This window comes from Phoca vitulina, unplaced genomic scaffold (genome assembly GCF_004348235.1).
Source record: "Phoca vitulina isolate PV1807 unplaced genomic scaffold, GSC_HSeal_1.0 scaffold1, whole genome shotgun sequence".
NCBI classification, from domain to species: Eukaryota; Metazoa; Chordata; class Mammalia; order Carnivora; family Phocidae; genus Phoca; species Phoca vitulina.
Genome location: NW_022589704.1, coordinates 55,835,508 through 55,855,222, shown reverse-complemented (window position 1 = coordinate 55,855,222; position 19,715 = coordinate 55,835,508). Strand labels below are relative to the sequence as shown.

Here is a 19,715-nt window from a genome sequence, read left to right as displayed (position 1 = left end):
AGTCAGTTAAGGGTCCGACTCTTGATTTCAGCTCAGGTCATGATCTCACCGGTCCTGAGATTGAGCTCCACTTTGGGCTCAGCTCATCGGGGAGTCTTCTTGAGATTCTCTCCTCTCCATTTGCCCCTCCAACCCTCCCCATCTCTAAATAAATAAGTAAATCTTTAGAAAAAAAAAAGAAAGTTAAACTATTTTTAAAAGTGGTGAAGTTAAAATTAAATCATGTTGTTAATATATGATTGGGTAATCAGGTGTCATTTGTCCAGCACCACAGTGAAATCCTCTATGCTTTGATACCATTTTGTTTATGCTTCTATTAAAACACTTACTAAATTGCGTTGTAATTTATGTTTTGTGTCCATGTCTTAGAATATCTTTCATGTTCTTACATCTCTATCGTCTAGCACAGTTCCTGGCACATTGGAGACCTGCTGTATTTATTTAGTGGATAAATTAATGAGTAAAATGAATATGATCCGTTACACCAATATTATTTTAACTCATTACTACTTTAAAAAGCAAGTCACACAACTAGCAAATTATAATTTAAAAGTTGTTTTTTTTTATATCTAACAACAGAAACTCCCAAGTAAAAACAAAATAAATTCTATGAAGTTGAGGTAGGATTTATTTCTTGTGTGACTTTTTCTTTTAAATAGATGAATAAAATGTTTTAAAAAGTAGTGTATATTCTGCCATACAAGTTAAATGCTATTCATGTTACTTTCATTTCTACTTTTGTTTTAGGCCTACTGAACTAGATGCACTGGTATTTGGCCATTTGTATACCATTCTTACCACACAGTTGACCAATGATGAACTTTCTGAGAAGGTGAAAAACTATAGCAACCTCCTTGCTTTCTGTAGAAGAATTGAACAGCACTATTTTGAAGATCGTGGTAAAGGCAGCTCATCTATCAAATCATCTTAGAGATAATGTCTTAATTTAGTCATTATTTAAAAAAAAAATTTAACTTGAAATGTGTTACTTGGAAGTTACAGTAAATAATGGTATCAGAATTTTAAAACCAAAAACACTGCTTTTTGAAACCTCAGAATAAATTATATAATGCATCCTATACATGTACTTTATACTGTTAATTAAAATAATTCTGAATGATTTCATTTGATATGTTGTACTTGATACCTTGAAATTTTTGTTTTCGTGGAACATGTATGCATATAAAAATAAAGCTCAAAGAACTGTATGGCTGGTGTATTTATTTCCTTTTGATCTTTCTGAAAGCCACTCTGGAAGTCTTTTCTAAGATAAGTAATCTGTGTTCCATACTTTTCAGGTGACTTTAATAGATATATGGTAAACCTGGGCGTGGGAAAAATGTTCTGAACAAGTATGTACTTAGAAAATGTAAATAATTGCAAGGCAGTTAAATCCTGGAACAGATTACCATTTAAGAGCATTCTTCATATCTAAACCTAACTGAATTTGTGAACATTTCATCACAGCAGCTGTATTTTTATAGTTTCAGGGACCATATTTTTTTGAGTCAAGAATATTTTAATAATATTTTATTCCTCTTGTGGGAAAGGGAGTATAGTTTTCACAGAGGTGAAATTTGTGGGAAAGGGAGTATAGTTTTCACAGAGGTGAAATTTGTATATAAGCATAAGGATTATAGGTTTTATCCCTTTCAAATTTTTAAATATTTTGTATAAAACCAAGGATGCTGTAAAGAGATGTGAAAGTCATGTCATTTTTTGAAAATGTCGAGAATAATATTTATATTATAATTTATAATATACATATTAAATAGTATATTTATTATATATTATATATATTATATTTTATATATATAATAATAATATTTATAGGGGCACCAGGCATTTTTACCTCATTTAATCCTTACTAAAACACTCTGAAGGGTATTATTCCCAGTTTACAGAGGAGGGAATGGTAGACAGAAAGCATAATGCCTTGTCCAAGGTCATAGAGTTAGCAAGTAGTAGAGTTGGAATTCAAACACAGGCAGCCTGGCATCTGTTTGGCTTTTAGTGAACACTACACTTTATTTTTTTTTGTTGTTAAGAGTGTAGATTTATACAATATAAAGAATATATTAGGGTCTCCTTAGTCTAAATCCCATATAAACTTTGGGTACTCTCTTTGGACCATAGTGCTATTTGTAGCTTTCCTAAACTAATTAGTTTTGTAATGTGTATTATTAAAATAAAAAATCCCAAGTCACCTGTGTTTTTGCAGAGTTTTTATGGTGGGTTTTTTTGTTTGTTTTTTGGTATATATTTTTGTGTATTTGTTTTGTACTTGATGCTTTTTTCTTTTTATCGTAACATTCATTTAATTGAACGAAATCATTTGTACTTCAGTATATGAAATCTAGACTTTTTTCTTTGAGTTTTTTGGATATTAAGATATTCCATCAAAATAAGTTGTGGTATTTTTATCTTTACTTCTGGCTGTATTCTTATTTTAAAATGAGGAACATTGGGAGACAGTGGTTATTTATTCCAAGTTGAGTTATTTGCTCTTCCTTAAGACTTACTGTATCTATGGATCACTCTGGGAGTCCTTGTTTTTCTCTAGTGTTGAGTGAATCACCATCAAAACAATGCATTAGAAAGTAGAAACCTTGATTATCCCATTTTGGTGATTCAGTTACCTCCTTTTTTAAATTTGGGTCCACAAAGCCAATTCTTAGTAGCTAAAAATGATCACTGAAAGGCTAGTTTGCTGTCTAAAAAGTTAAATGTTGTTTTACTGCCAAAATAATGTGTGTACTGAATTTGAGAATAACTAGGATGATCCTTAATTTAAATTAAAATTTAAATCATGAGTAGTGAGAAAGTTTAAATCAAGATATAGTCTACAGTGTCATTTGGTGACTTCTGAATGATGTGCATTATTGGGTTTAATATATCTTCTATGAAACCCTTTAGAAGTCCAACTTCTTACTTTTTAATTGACTTTACTATTGGACAAGTAGACACTGTATTAATTCATTAGGAGCCCAAATCCAGGAAAAGTAGTATTATAAAATGTCAATCTGAGAGATTCACTTAATACATCTTGATACTTTTTTTTTTTTTAAGATTTTACTTACTTACTTAGCAGAGCAGGGGCAGAGGGAGAGGGAGAAGCAGACTCTCCACTGAGCAGGGAGCCTGACACGGGGATCCCATCCCAGGGTCCTGGGATCATGACCTGAGCACATGAAAGCAGCCGCTTAACAGACTGAGCCCTCTTGATGCCTTTTTGATGAACAGGTAGTGAGTAGTAGTTTTCTTACTGTTGTGTATGATTGTCATTCAATGAGGATGGGTAAAATGTAGCTGTACCTTGAGATATTTCAAGATACTGTATTCTAAAGTAAAAATAACTTTTGAACTTATTTTAACTTATTGTTTTAAAGTAGTATAACCAGTTGTTTCTTATGAGCTAATTTATATATTTTATTGAGTCTTAAAAGGAAATATTTAAAATATTAAATATTAATATTAAGATATTGATTTAATATTAAAATTGATTATAGCTAGACTGATATAAATATTTTCCTAATCTGTTTTTAAGTTCCTAAGAATTGGGGTTGGAATTCTAGCTTTAGGTTTTGTTTGTTTTTCTTATGTTTTTGTCAAATTACAGTAATTGAATTTGTGATAAAACTGTAGTAGATTCTTTGGGATTTCCTATTTTGACAGTCCTGTGTTCTGTGAATAGGAATGGTTTTATTTAATTCTTTCTAATCCATATGCCTTTTGCTTGTATTGTTTTATTTCGTTTTTTTGGTTTTGTCTACAGCACTGACTAGGACTTCTAGTACAGTGCTGAACAGGAGTAGTGAGAATGGACATCTTTGCCTTATTCATGATCTTAGGGGGAAAGTATTCAGTCCACTATTAAGTGTGATTATAGGCTTTTTTAGATGCCCTTTATTAGGTTGAGAAAGTTCTTTTCTGTTTCTAGTTTGTAGAGTTTGTATATGTGTGTTTAAATCATGAATGAATGGTATATTTTATCAAAGGCTTTTCTGTACCCATTGAGATGAAATTTTTTTCTTTAGTATGTGGGAATGAAAAGTTACATAAATTGATTTCAGATGTTGAATCAGCTTTAGTTTCCTGGGATAAATCCCATAGGATGTGATTTCCTAGATTTTATTAAGGATTTTTGTGTTTATATTCATGAGAAATGTTGGTCTTTAGTTATCTTGTAATGCCTTGGTTTTGGTATCAAGTTAATGCTGGCCTCATTAAATGAGTCAGTAAGTATTCCTTCCTCTTAGAAGAGTTGACGTTGGTGTTTTTTCTGTTTGGTAGAATTTACCAATGCAGGTGTCTAGGCCTAGAGATTTCTTTGTTGGAAGATTTTAAACCTAAAATTTTAACTTATTTAGTAGATTTAGGACTATTTGGTTATATGTTTCCTCTTGAGTGAGCTTTGGTGTGTGCCTTTCCAAGGAACTTAGCTGTTTTATCCATGTTGTTGAATGTATGGCCATAGAGTTATTCTTGGTATTCCATTATCCTTTTAGTGTCTGCACCATCTGTAGTGATGTCCCTTCTTCTTCATATTTGTAATTTTTGTCTTCTCTTTTTCTTAGTCTGGTTAGAGATATATCAATTTTATTGATTGTTTTTCCAGAAATCCAGCTTTTGGTTTCATTGATTTTATTTTTAATTTTATTTTATTATGTTATGTTAGTCACCATACATTACATCATTAGTTTTTGATATAGTGTTCCATGATTCATTGTTTGCGTATAACACCCAGTGCTCCACTCAATACGTGCCCTCCTTAATACCCATCACCGGGCTAACCACATCCCCGCACCCCCCTCCCCTCTAAAACCCTTAGAGTTTCTAAGAATCCATAGTCTCATGGTTTGTCTCCCCCTCCGATTCCCCCCCCCTTCATTTTTCCCTTCCTACTATCTTGTTTCAGAGGTACAGGTCTGTGATTCTTCAGTCTTACACAATTCACAGTGCTCACCATAGCACATACCCTCCCCGTTGTCCATCACCTAGCCACCCCATCCCTCCCACCCCCCACCACTCATTGCTGCTATAAACATTGGGGTGAACGTATACTACACTTTTTGGATCACTACATTTTTATCTTTGGGGTAAATACCCAGTAGTGCAATTGCTGGGTCATAGGGTAGCTCTATTTCCAACTTTTTGAGGAACCTCCGTACTCTTTTCCAGAGTGGCTGCACCAGCTTGCATTCCCACCAACAGTGTAGGAGGGTTCCCCTTTCTCTGCATCCCCACCAACATCTGTCGTTTCCTGACTTGTTAATTTTAGCCATTCTGACTGGTGTGAGGTGGTTTCTCATTGAGGTTTTGATTTGGATTTCCCTGGTGCCGAGCGATGTTGAGCACTTTTTCATGTGTCTGTTGGCCATTTGGATGTCTTCTTTGGAGAAATGTCTGTTCATGTCTTCTGCCCATTTCTTGATTGGATTATTTGTTCTTTGGTTGTTGAGTTTGATAAGTTTTTTATAGATTTTGGATACTAGCCCTTTATCTGATACGTCATTTGCAAATATCTTCTCCCATTCTGTCGGTTGTCTTTTCGTTTGTTGACTGTTTCCTTTGTAAGGAAATGGTCCAGTTTCATTCTTCTGCATGTGGCTGTCCAATTTTCCCAACACCATTTGTTGAAGAGATTTTTTTCCATTGGACATTCTTTCCTGCTTTGTCGAAGATTAGTTGACCATAGAGTTGAGGGTCTATTTCTGGGCTCTCTGTTCTGTTCCATTGATCTGTGTGTCTGTTTTTGTGCCAGTACCATACTGTCTTGATGATGACAGCTTTGTAATAGAGCTTGAAGTCCGGAATTGTGATGCCACCAGCTTTGCTTTTCTTTTTCAACATTCCTTTGGCTATTCAGGGTCTTTTCTGGTTCCATACAAATTTTAGGATTATTTGTTCCATTTCTTTGAAAAAAGTGGATGGTATTTTGATAGGGATTGCATTAAATGTGCAGATTGCTCTAGGTAGCATGGACATCTTCACAATATTTGTTCTTCCAATCCATGAGCATGGAACGTTTTTCCATTTCTGTGTGTCTTCCTCAATTTCTTTCATGAGTATTCTATAGTTTTCTGAGTACAGATTCTTTGCCTCTTTGGTTAGATTTATTCCTAGGTATCTTACGGTTTTGGGTGCAATTGTAAATGGGATCGACTCCTTAATTTCTCTTTCTTCTGTCTTGTTGTTGGTGTATAGAAATACAACTGATTTCTGTGCATTGATTTTATATCCTGCCACTTTACTGAGTTCCTGGATGAGTTCTAGCAGTTTTGGGGTGGAATCTTTTGGGTTTTCCACATAAAGTATCATATCATCTGCAAAGAGTGAGAGGTTGACTTATTCTTTGCCAATTTGAATGCCTTTTATTTCTTTTTGTTGTCTGATTGCTGTGGCTAGGACTTCTAGTACTATGTTGAATAGCGGTTGTGATAGTGGACATCCCTGCCATGTTCCTGACCTTAGGGGGAAAGCTCTCAGTTTTTCCCCATTGAGAATGATATTCGCTATGGGTTTTTCATAGATGGCTTTTATGGTTTCATTGATTTTTATGTGTACTTTTGTTGTTCTCAGTTTCTTCCTTGTTCTTATTATTTCCTTCTACTTGCTCTACATTTTTTAAAGCTTATCTGAGTAATCCCTACATCTAACATGGGGCTCAAACTCATGACCCCAAGATCAAGAGCTGCATGCTCTACTGACTGAGCCAGACAGGTGCCCCTACTTGTTCTGCATTTTATAGTTTGATGTGGAAGTCTAGACTGATTTGTAAAAAAGTATCTTTTCTAATATAAGCTTTTAATACTATACATTTTCCTCTAAGTATTGCTTGAAGGGAAATCTGAGATGTTGTGCTTTTATTTTCATTTAGTTTGAAATACTTTCTAATTCCCTTGTGATTTCCTCTTTGACCCATGGATTATTTATAAGTATATTCTTTTATTTGAAAATATTTGAGGATTTTCCAGATACCATTCCATTATTGATTTCTAGTTTAATTCTGTTCTATTTCTAGAACATACTTTATATTTCATTTCTTTTTAGTTTGTTAAAATTTGTGTTATGGTCCAGAATATAGTTTATCTTGGTGAATGTTATCAAATTACAGCGATTTGTGATAAATGTGCAATTGAAAAGAGTGTGTATTTTGCTGTTATGGGATAACAGTATTCTATAATGTTAAGTTAGTCTAATTTGGTTGATACTGTTGTTCAGATCTTTTATGTCCTTATTAATTTTCTGTGACTTGTTCTACATTACTGAGAGGAGTGTAAAATTGTTTTTTTCTCCTTTCATTTTTATCAGATTTTCTTCATGCATTTTGAAGATCTCTTGTTAGGTGTATATAGATATTTAAGGTTATTATTTCTTCTTGGAAAATTGATCCCTTTATTGATGTGTACTATCCTTCCTTATTTCTGGTAATGTTCTTGCTCTAAAGTTTTTGTCTGATATTTATTATTTCAGTTAATTTAGTTATTTATTTGATATAGCTACTCTATTTCTTTAGAATAATATTTGCAAGGTCTTTTTATTTTTATCATTTTACTTTTAGCCTATTTATATCCTTTTGTTTAAAATGTTTTTCTTATAAACAGCTTAGAATTGGATCTTGGATTCCCTGACAATTTCTGTCTTTTAATTGATGTGTTTAACGTGTTAACATTTAAAGTAATTATTGATGTTGGTGGATTCAAATATATCATCTTGCCAGGTACTTTTTATTCGTTCTACTTGTTCCATGTTTCTTTTAACTCTTTTTTCGAATTGGGTTTTTTTTTTTTTTTAATGAGGCCATTTTATCTCCACTGTTGGCTTATTATTTATACATTAAAATTTTTTTATACTGGTTACCCAGGGTTTACAATATCTATCTTTAATTAGAGCCTAAGTTCAAATAATATATATTGCTTTACTCCCAGTCTATGGCTTGTCTTTTCATTTTCTCAGTGGTGTTTTTAGAAAAGCAGAGATTTTTAATTTTGATGAAGTAGTTTATCACATTTTTTTATAGATTATGCTTTTGTTGTCCTATCTAAGAAATCTTTACCTAATGCAAAGTCCTAAAGATTTTCTTCTGTGTTTTCTTTTAGAAGTTTTATTGTTTTAGCTCTTAAATCATTAGGTTCTGTGATCTATATTGAATTAATTTTAGTGGAATGAAGTGAGAGTCTAAATTGGTTTTATTTTTCCATATGGATATACAATTGCTTTTGTTTGGCACCTTTTGTTCTGTGTGAGAAATAGGGGAGAAAGATCCAGGTGGGGGTTTTGTGCCTTTACTGCAACTACTGCTGTTCTCCTCTCCAAGGGACAAGGGGCACTTTCTTAGATTCCCACCATGTCTCCAGTTTTTTTTTTGGTAAACTTCCTGTGAGGTCCTTGGACAAGAGCCTGCGAGTGAATGTGAATTCCTCTTTTTGTCTTTGGCCCCAAGGGTTTTAATAGTCTTTTGTGAGGCCACACTCAGCTTTTAGCAATTAATTAGAAATTTTAGCTAAGTTCTTACTGTTGACCAGTATTTTTAAAGTGAACAAATGCTTGTGTATCTTCTCTTCTTAAGCTGGGCTAGTTGGCCCTGCAACCTCAGCTCTCTGCTGGTCAAGAACTGGGGTGAATTTGTAGATTGTCTGTTCATCATTATTCTAAGGATGGGAGCAATGCTCTTTTCAGCTTTCTACATTCTAAAAATGGAAATCTGGAAATCTAGGCTGCTTTTTAATCTTGAGATAAGAAATGCTCACTTAGAATTAAAAGTGCTAAATTCTTAAAGAGGTTTTATTATGTAAAATTTCAAACATGCAAAAAGGAGACAAAACAATAAAAACTCCCATGTACCTATGAACCACTCCCTTGCCTCAGATGCTACCAACTGAGGGCAGTCTATAATCCCATTCTTTTTTATTCGCTTTATTTACTTAATATATGTTGTACATAAGTTCATAGAAGTCTGCTTTTTAAAATATAATATACAAATGTGTTTTTTTCTTATTACTGTTGCTATGTAGATCATACCCACACCTAGATTTTAAAATAGAACATTTACTAGTATCTTGAAGACCTCTATATGACACTATTTTCACTTGATCCCAGCTCTTTACCCTACCACTGGAGGTTGCGACTCTCCTGAATTTTGTGTTAATCATTCCCATGATTTAGTTTTTTTCTTTTGATCTTTCTATAAATGGAATCATAATATATGCATTGTTCTGTGTTTCGCTTCTTTCACACAATATTACATTTTCTATTTCATCCATTTAACAGTGGTTAATTATACAGTATTTTATATGCAAATGTAACACTTAATTTCTCCGTTCTCTCGTCAGTTGACACTTTGGTTGTGTCCAGAGTTTTGCTGTTATAAAAAATTTTGCTTATGAACAATCCTGTACATATGTCCTGTTATGAATGTGCAACAATTTTTCCAGAGCATATACTTAGGAGTCCAATTTCTGGGTTGTCAAGTATGTGTATATTTAACTTTACTAGGTAATTCCAAATTGTTTTCACAAATATTTGTGCCAGGTTGCAGTTTATACTTCTTTCTTTGCCAACATTTGGAACTATTAGACACTTTTTTTAAATGTGGTTATAATTTGTGTTTTCTTTTTTTTAAGATTTTATTTATTTATTAGAGAGAGAGCACAAACAGGGGGAGCTGCAGGCAGAGGGAGAGGGAGAAGCAAGCTCCCCTCCTAGCATGGAGCCTAATGCGGGGCTCGAACCCAGGAGCCTGGATCATGACCTGAGCCAAAGGCAGATGCTTAACCAACTGAGCCATCCAGGCACCTCTATAATTTGTATTTTCAAGATTATCAATGGGCTTAGTATAAATTTATATGTTTATTGGCCAATGTTTTTTTCTCTCTTTTTTTTTTTTTTGTGATATGATTACTTACGTTGGCTTTGTCTGTTCTTAGTATATGGGAGTCCTAGTTGTATTATAGATATTAATGCCTACTGGGTTATAAGTGCTGCGAGTATTTACTCCTAGTTTGTGGTTTGTCTTTTCAGTCCATTTGTGGTATGTTCTAATGTACAGAACGTCTTGAGTTTTATATAGTTGAAGTGTTGGTCAGTCTTTTTCTTTATGATTTGAGTTTTTTGTGCCTTGTTTATAAAAAATGAAACCCTTCCAAATCCTTATGTATAATTCAGGGGTCAGTTTTAGTGTCCCATCATTTATGAGAATAAGAAGGCCTTATTTTTTCCATGGGAGGTGACCCCTAAGCCCTTGAGGCTGACTTATTTTCTGTATTTTAACCTATCAGGTGGACACAGTCTTGAGAACCAATATGGTTATGGTGGATCTCAGTGTCATAGAGCCCGTAACTGGAAACTAAGTGCATTGTGTGATGTTGAGTAAAATATTTCCGTGTATTTTAGTGTTTCCCTTGTAAGTTTTGCCTACTTTATTAACTTAAGGGAGACCTTAAAAAACCATATGTCAAAGTAATACAGGCAAAGAACACTTTGTGTAATGCCTAAGCACATTCACTTTACTTTTCATTGAAATTTGTAGAGGAAGACAATGGGAAATCAGATATGTTGAGAAAGATGTAATTTTCACCTGCATAACACACCTCTATAAAAGTTAAGGAAAAAAGTTCTTCAGGTACTGGTTGGCATGAAGAATTGTCTACAAAGGACTAAACTCTGCTTACTTGGCTCCTGTGTTCCTCACAGGGTATTTTGATGACAATTTATGATGACTGTATTAATGAACAAATCTTCCAAAATATTAAGGAGCAAAACTAAACAAGATCCCACTAGAATTTACTCTAGGTAGTTTAGGTAAGAAGAAATTTATTACAAGATATTAATGGCTTACAGAATTTTTTAGCATACTGAAGAAACACTCTAGGTTGTACTTTCAGGAATGAGTCCACAGAACTCAGTCACCAGTGATGCTCCTGCCTCCTATAATCAGGAAACCATGGGCTCTACAACCCTTCCATCACTGCTGTGATCAAAAAGGTGCCATGATTGGGATGCCATTGCCATGCTGCAGCATTGAACAAGAGTCAGACAATGCCTGCTGGAATATGCATTGGATAAATGGATGCCCACATCCTGCTTCTTTTTTTTTTTTTTTTATTTTTTTTATTTTTTTTATTTTTTTATTGTTATGTTAATCCCCATACATTACATCATTAGTTTTAGATATAGTGTTCCATGATTCATTGTTTGTGCATAACACCCAGTGCTCCATGCAGAACGTGCCCTCCTCAATACCCATCACCAGGCTAACCCATCCTCCCACCCCCCTCCCCTCTAGAACCCTCAGTTTGTTTTTCAGAGTCCATCGTCTCTCATGGTTCTTCTCCCCCTCCGATTTCCCCCCCTTCATTCTTCCCCTCCTGCTACATTCTTCTTCTTCTTTTTTTCTTTCTTAACATATATTGCATTATTTGTTTCAGAGGTACAGATCTGAGATTCAACAGTCTTGCACAATTCACAGCACTTACCAGAACACATACCCTCCCCAGTGTCCATCACCCAGTCACCCCATCCCTCCCATCCCACCCCCCACTCCAGCAATCCTCAGTTTGTTTCCTGAGATTAAGAATTCCTCATATCAGTGAGGTCATATGATACATGTCTTTCTCTGTTTGACTTATTTTGCTCAGCATAATACCCTCCAGTTCCATCCACGTCGTTGCAAATGGCAAGATCTTATTCCTTTTGATGGCTGCATAATATTCCATTGTATATATATACCACATCTTCTTTATCCATTCATCTGTTGATGGACATCTTGGCTCTTTCCACAGTTTGGCTATTGCCACATCCTGCTTCTTAACAAAGCTAGTGACTAGATTATCGGGACCTCTGCTGATGCTGCTAAAGAAAAAACAGAACCTTTATGAAAACACTTGCTAGAGAAACAGAATTGTACCTTGCGCCTTATTTTCACTTTTCAAATCTTTCACAAATGCATCTGAATGACTGAACCTAAATAACATCCAGAGCCCTGTTTGTAAAGGAGTCTGGAAAATGTTAAGTTTTTACTTAGTGGCTTCTGCAGGAGAGAAAGGCACCCTAAAAGGATGGTGCAGTGGGTGTTGAACATCAATCCACCATATTCATCAACTTTCCTCAACATTTTCTTATACAAGTTTTGCCTCTCAAAGTTCTTAATGTACCTGGAATATCTTTTTTTTTTTTTTAAATGGTATGAGGTAGCTATTTAATTTCATTCTTTTCTCAAAATGGATAACTAATTTTCCCAGCACTGTTAATTGACCTTCTTGACTGGTCTGAGTTTTTTTGGTTGATATATAATCCCAATTCTATTATCTATCCAGTTGCACATAGAATTGTTTCTTGGCTATCCTATTACATTGGTCTATTAAGTTGACTGTCCTATTTTGCATCAAAATCAAGTGCTCATAATTACTGTAGTATAGGGGCGCCTGGGTGGCTCAGTTGGTTAAGCGACTGCCTTCGGCTCAGGTCATGATCCTGGAGTCCCTGGATCGAGTCCCGCATCAGGCTCCCTGCTCGGCGGGGAGTCTGCTTCTCCCTCTGACCCTAACCCCTCTCATGTGCTCTCTCTCTCGCATTCTCTCTCTCTCAAATAAATAAATAAAATCTTTAAAAAAAAAAAAAAATTACTGTAGTATATACCAAGTTTTGACATCTGATAAGGCAAATATCCCATCTTATTCTTTGTCTTCAGGAATTGAAGTTGGATCTTTGCACTTTCATGCAAATTTTAGAATCAATGTTTAAAATTCCATCAAAAGCAAAAAATAGGATTTTGATTGGGTTTACATGGAATGGGTTATTTTGGGAAGAATCAATACCTTTACAAAATTGTGTCTTTATATTCATAAATGTGTCATGCTTCCATATGTTTCTTTAATGTCCTTCAATAAAGTTTTTCTCCATAGAAGTCCATCCTGTTTGTTGATTTTGTTGCTATTTGCTCACTTCTTCTATTTTTAGCTATTATAAATAATTAAAAATTTAAATAGTATAAAGAAATGTTTTTGACTTTTGTGTGAAATCTATCTAGTAATCCTATTGAACCTACTTATTCTTTTTTTTTTTTTTAAGATTTTATTTATTTATTTGAGAAAGAGTGCGTGGTGGGGAGGAGGGATAGAGGGAAAGGGAGAGGGAGAAGCAGGCTTGAGCAGGGAGCCAGCCACAGGCTCCATACCAGGACCTGGAAATTATGACCTAAGCTGAAGGTAGATGTTTAACAGACTAAGCCACCCAGGCACCCCTGAACCTTCTTATTCTTTTTTTTTTTTTTTTAAAGATTTTGTTTATTTATTTTGACAGACAGCGAGAGAGAGAACACAAGCAGGGGGAGTGGGAGAGGGAGAAGCAGGCTCCCCGCGGAGCAGGGAGCCTGATGCGGAGCTCGATCCCAGGACCCTGGGATCATGACCTGAGCCGAAGGCAGACGCTTAACGACTGAGCCACCCAGGCGCCCCTGAACCTTCTTATTCTAACGATCTTTCTAACGATCCTTTTTGGTTTTCTATGGATAAAAGAATATAATTCCCAGGAAATGGCAGTCTTTTAAATTTTTGTTTCTTTTTCTTGTCATATTATGGTAACCAGCACCTCTAAGTTAATGTTAAATAAAAATAAAAGACCTTTTTATTTGCAGATTAATTAGATGGGAATTGACATCTTAAAAATACTGAGTTTCCTTTCTTAAAACATGTTAAATCTCTCCATTTATTTAGGTTTTCTTTTGTGTACTTCATGAAAGTTTTATGTTTTGCTACATATAGACTCCTAGGTTTTATCTTTCTGTTTCATTGCATGCCTGGTAACTTTTCATTTGATGCCAGATATTGTGAATTTTATCTTTTGGGGACTTGGAAATTTTTGTATTCCTTTGACCATTCTCCAGCTTTGTTCTAGGGGGCAGTTAAATTACTTGGAAATGGTTTGATCCTTTTAGGTCTTTTTAATATTTGTCAGACATGAGAGGAACAGTATTTAGTCTAGGGCTAATTTTCTCTTCTGAGACAAGACCCTTCTAAATACACTAACATTTTATGAATTATGAAAAAATCTCAGTGGTAGGAATAGGCACTATTCTTATCCTTGTATGATCTCTGAATACTGTTCCCTCTAATCCTTTCCTTGTGTTTTCCTGGCCCCAACCCCAGATAGTTTCCCCATACATGTGCACTGATCAGTATACTGCTGAATATTCAAGGGGGATCCTCTACAGATCTCTGGAGTTCTCTTTCGCCTCTACCATTCTACCCTGCAGACTCTGCCTTTGTCTCCCTGGACTCTCCCCTCTACCTCCTCAACTTAGGGAGACTGCCAGGCTCTCCTTGAGTTCCTCTTCCTGAGTCCTATCCTGGATACCCAAGATAATCGGGCAAGCATAGGAATCACCTTGTTTCTTATCCCTCAGAGAAGGGATCACTGTCCTTTGTTGCCTGATACTCAGTGTCTTGAAACCATTGTTTCATGTTTTTGTCTGGATTTTTAGGTATGTCAGGTTGGAGGATAAATCTGGTTTCTATTACTCTTACCTTAGCAGAAGCTGCTATCCAAATAAGAGTATTTTTAATTTCCAAAGTTTCTATTTATTTTTGTTTCACAGATAACTATTCTCTTGAGTCTCTGAAGATCTTATTTTAAATTTATCTTTGGTTACATAAGTCACTCTTTTTGGATGATAGTTTCTCTTTTGAATTTGGAGTCTTTCTCATGGGGTTGGTTTTCTTCATGTGTTTGACAATTCTTGGTTGTCTGCTTATCTTTCTTTGCATTTGAGAATTGTTACACATTTCTTTGTAGATGCCAGTAATATAACCTTATCTGGTTCTTCTCATTTTTCATGCTATACTTCTAAATTTAGTTTGGTGGCCGTTTGTCTTGTGAGTGTGGTGTTTCTCATTCTTGGGATTAGTTTGTTGTGTACTTTGCTGTCTCTCTGATCCCACATCTGTGCTCACTCCATCATCCTGGGAGCAAATACTACTGTTGAACATTTGCTTCTTATTCTTAGCAAAAGCTAGAGATGGAGAAGAGCACCATCAGCCTGGCTTCTCAGAATTCATTTTTCTAATTAACCACTTGAATACATTCCTTCCTGTACTTTATATAAGGTGCCACTGACCTATGGAATTTCCTTAGACTCATTTTTTGTGATAACTCTCTGCTATCATTTGGAGTTTTGGTTTCTTCCAAACTTACTTCTATGTAGATCTAATGCCATCTGCATTCTTTTTTAATCAGGAGTTCTTCAGAATTTCTGGCCCTCTGGGAAAATTTTTTTCTTGCTTTCCACTGTTGTTATGAATATATTTTTTAAACATACGTATCTTTTTTGACAGTTTATGGGCTATAGGGTAGAAGGAGATGTGTACACATGTTCAGTGGTTCCATAACATTTTATTATATAAAGATGTGCCATTAAGAGATTTTGGTGGTTTACAATGTGTATAAGTTACATTGTAATGAACATTCTTGGATGTATATCTTTACATGTTTATGTAGTATTTCTGAAGGGTAAATTCCTAATAGTGGAAATTTTCTGTCAAAGAGTATGTGCTTCTTGCTTTTGATAAATCTTTTTTTTAATTTTTTAATTTTTTTAAAAGATTTTATTTATTTATTTGACAGAGAGAGAGAGTTAGCGAGAGCAGGAACACAAGCGGGGAGTGGGAGAGGGAGAAGCAGGCTTCCCGCCGAGCAGCAAGCCCGATGCAGGGCTCCATCCCAGGACCCTGGGATCATGACCTGAGCCAAAGGCAGACGCTTAACGACTGAGCCACCCAGGTGCCCCTTTTGACAAATCTTTAAAATATATATTGTCAAATTATCTTTCTAAAAAGTGTATTTACATTTGTCCAGACCCATAGAATCTACAATACCAAGAGTGAACTGTAATGCTCTATGAACCATGGACTTTGAGTGATTATGATGTGTCTGTCAATGTGGATTTGTCAGTCGTAACAAATGTACCATTCTGGGGGGGGATGTTGACAATGACTATGCATATGTGAGGGCAGGGAGTATATGAGAAATTTTTACTTTATCCTCAACTTTGCTGTGAGCCTAAAACCGCGCTAAAAAATAAAATCTGAATTTTTAAAATGTATTATTTAATGAAGATATATAGTGCTTACAGTTTATGAGGCACTGTTCTAAGCTCCTTACAGATATTAAATAATTTATTCTTCACAACCCTATGATATAATATCACCTTTTTTCAAGATGAGAAAACTAAGGTACAGAGAGATTAAGAAATTTGTTCAAGGTCACATAGCTAAGTTATATCAATTTATATTCCCATAAAACTTTTACTGTGAAACAAATCTGCCAATCTAAGTGAAAAATGTCTCATTACTCTTTGATTTTTTATCTCCAGTTATATAAGTGAGGCTTAACATTGTCCTATCTTTATTGGTTATTTGTAATCTCTGGTTTTGTCTGTTGCCAATTGGATTTTTTCTTTTCTTATTTACATGACATGTGATCTTTGTATCATAGATAAATTAACCCATTGTTTTCATAGGTGTTGTGGATATTTGTCCTCAGTTAGCTATTTGACTTTATTTTTTCCAGAAGTAAATTTAAAGATTTTAAATGTGTTGAGTTATATCATTCTTTTTCATTGTGGCTTTCTGATCTGTGTGCTTTTTGTGGTCTCTAGAAATTGTGAGGCAAGAGATGAGAGACGTAAAGACTTGGCTTTATTGTTTGTTTATATATTTATTTATTTACTGGCTTATGCAAATGGCTATGGCTAGGCTGTCGTCCCAATACTATTTTATGAATTCACTGATTAGAAATGCCATATTTATCATACTAAATTGCAATTTGAAATTTTGTCCAGAAATGTTACAGTAATTTTAGTTATTATAGTAAGCTATAGCTTTTCTTGTTAACATGGATTATCAGTTTTCAAATAATTAAAATGCAATAGAAGGTACTTAACAGTGAAATTGCATCTGGCATACTTTGAATACCTCAGAATGAATCAAAGTATTCTAGGATATTGTAATGCTTTAGGGTTATTTTTATTAAAAGCAGTTATAATTAGAATGAAGAATTTTAGTGCCAATTAACTAATACATGTAGTTGCTAGAATGGTAGATACATGTTTATATTATAATTATTAATCTTTATAAAATTCTAAAACTTTGATTTACCCACATCATTACTATTTATTTATTTACTTCCAGTGTCATTGAGAAATAATTGACATACATCATTGTATTAGTTTAAGGCATATAGCATGATGGCTTGATTTACATATATCGTGAAATGATTACCACAGTAAGTTCAGCTAATATCCATCTTTTCATATATATTAAAGAAGGGAAAAGAAAGAAAAAAAGGAATAAAAAATTTCTCCCTGTGATGAGAACTCTTAGGATCTACTCTCTTAATAACTTTCCTGTATATCATACAGCAATATTGTCTATAGTCATCATGTTGTACATTATATCCCCAACACTTAATTTATTTTATAACTGGAAGTTAGTACCATTTGACCACCTTTTTCATATTTTCCCTCCCCTTACCTTCTGCCTCAGGTAACCACAAGTCTTATCTTTTTCTATGAGTTTGGTTTTTTGTTTTTGTTTTTGTTTTGTTTTGTTTTAGGTACCACATATAAGTGAACTCACACAGGATTTGTCTTTCTCTGACTTATTTCACTTAGCATAATGCCCTCAAGGTCCAATCATATGGTCACATATGGTAAAATTTCCTCAATTTTTATGGCTGAACAATATTTCTCCTGGCTTGAAAAGTTTCTGTTGAGAAATCCAACAATAGTCTTACGGGAGTTCCCTTGCATATAACTTCGCTCTTTTGCTGCTCTTAAAATTCTTCCTTTGTAACTCTTGACTATTTAATTATAATGTGTCTCTGTGTAACCTATTGAGGTTCAACTTATTTGGCATCCTTTGAGCCTCATGGATCTAGATGTTCATTTCCCCAGGTTTGGGAAGTTTTTAGCCTTTGTCTCTCTAAATATATTTTCATCCCTTTCTCTTCTCTTTTTTGGAATTTTCATAATGCAAATACTGTTTTCGTTTCCTTGAGTCCCATAATTCCCATAGGCTTTCATTCTTTTATCATTCTTTTTAATTGGTGCTTCTCTGACCAGGTACTTTCCAATGTCCTATCCTTCAGGTTGCTGATTCTTTCTTCTGAATGGTTGACTACTTTTATAACTATTCAGTTCTTCAGTTATTGTATTTTTCAGCTCTAGGACGTCTGTTTTTGTTTTTGTTTTAATGGTTACTATTTCCTTGTTGAACTTCCTGTTTTGTTCAGGTATTGTTTTCCTAATTCTGTTTAGTTGTCTGTTTTGTTTTCTTGTAGTTTACTAAACTTCCTTAAGAGGATTAGTCTGAATTATTTGTCTGACAGTTCATAGATCTCTATTTCTTTAGGGCCAGTTATTGCAGCTTTATTAATTTGCTTTGATGGTGTCATGTCTACCTGATTTTTCATATCCTTGATTCCTTACATTGCTATCTGCACATTTGAGTAATCAGGCTTCTCTTTCAGACTTTAAAGGTTTGCTTTGGTAGCCTAGCCATTCAGCTTGTTTTGGGTTTCTAGGTGTGTCTTCTGGTAATGTCCTTGGGCAGGTGGGGCCTGCCATTATTTATTTTTGGGTGAGGCAGCTGTTTGAGCTCTGAGGACAGGGATGGAGGGGGGGTGCCTCTGACTGAGAACAGTTGGATTGGACTGCTGGCTTGGTTCTCTACCCAAGTGAGGCTATAGGATGGGCTCCATGGTTGCCTGGATTCTCTGGTTAGGCTTACTAGATGGTCGGGGCTGGGTACCATAGTCGTGATAGATAGGGCTATGAATTATCTTCCCTGCCCTGGCAGGGCAGGACAACAGGACCAAGGATCAATACAACTTGTTGTTTGGGGACCCAGTTCAGTCTAGAGTGTGCACTTAATTCTCTGGTCAGGTGAAACTACTGGTTTTGCTCTAAAGACAGGGGAAGCCATGGGCTGTATTCTCTGTACATAGGGCTGTTGAATGGGCTTCACAACTTCCTGTGTGCTCTATAGGTGTCCTGAGCAGAGAAGCTGAAGGCTGTATTCCGCAATGAGCAGGGCTATGATTAGAAATAGTGGCACAGTGGGAGAAATAGCTCTAAAGCTGGTGAAGCCCTTTGATGTCTTAACTCAAGCCAACCCACACTCAAGTTCCCTGACCAAGTGGGACCACTGGCTTTGTTCTGCAGACTGTTGGCTCTGCCTGCCTCTGAGCTTGGGTGCTGCAGGGCCAGTACAGCTTTCAGAAGTTGTCACCAGCCCTTCTGGTCAGATGGGACTGGAAGACACTCCACAGTGTGTGGGGCTATGACTTAGCACTTCACCTGGGCATGGACACCTGGGTTCTAGGGCCAGCAAAACTCCTTGTTTGAGGATCTGGATAGGCAGATCTGCACCTCATTGAGTCTCCATGGTCAGAGTGCAACCCTGATTTCGTTGTACAGATGAGGAAAGCCACTGGTTGGGATTACTACTTGGGCATTGCAGATATGCATTTGGTCTGCCAAGATCTGTGTGCTGGTTGTTGCAAGCCCCTCTCCTCTGTCACAGTCAGATTCCCAGTGGTGCTGGGCCCTGCAGATCCCCCTGCAATCTTGTGATGCAAGATCAGAGTAGAGATGCCTACAAAGTGACCTTCTCTTTTCCCAATGGAGGGATCACAGGCTCAGGGGAGACCTCTCTGAG

At 35.5% G+C, this 19,715-nt stretch overlaps 1 protein-coding gene across 3 annotated transcripts in view; it reads left to right on the top strand.

The window, feature by feature from the left end:
• The window catches only part of MTX2 (metaxin 2), a 61,837-nt gene extending 60,158 nt beyond the window's left edge, over positions 1 to 1,679 (top strand). The window contains exon 9 of one of the 3 annotated variants that reach the window (XM_032407589.1): positions 748 to 1,679. In XM_032407589.1, the coding sequence (XP_032263480.1) occupies positions 748 to 931 (184 nt within the window). In that variant the 3' untranslated portion in view covers positions 932 to 1,679. The remainder of the gene's footprint in view (positions 1 to 747) is intronic. The other 2 variants (XM_032407600.1, XM_032407579.1) reach the window with 2 other exon arrangements.
• The last annotated feature ends 18,036 nt before the right edge of the window (positions 1,680 to 19,715 follow it).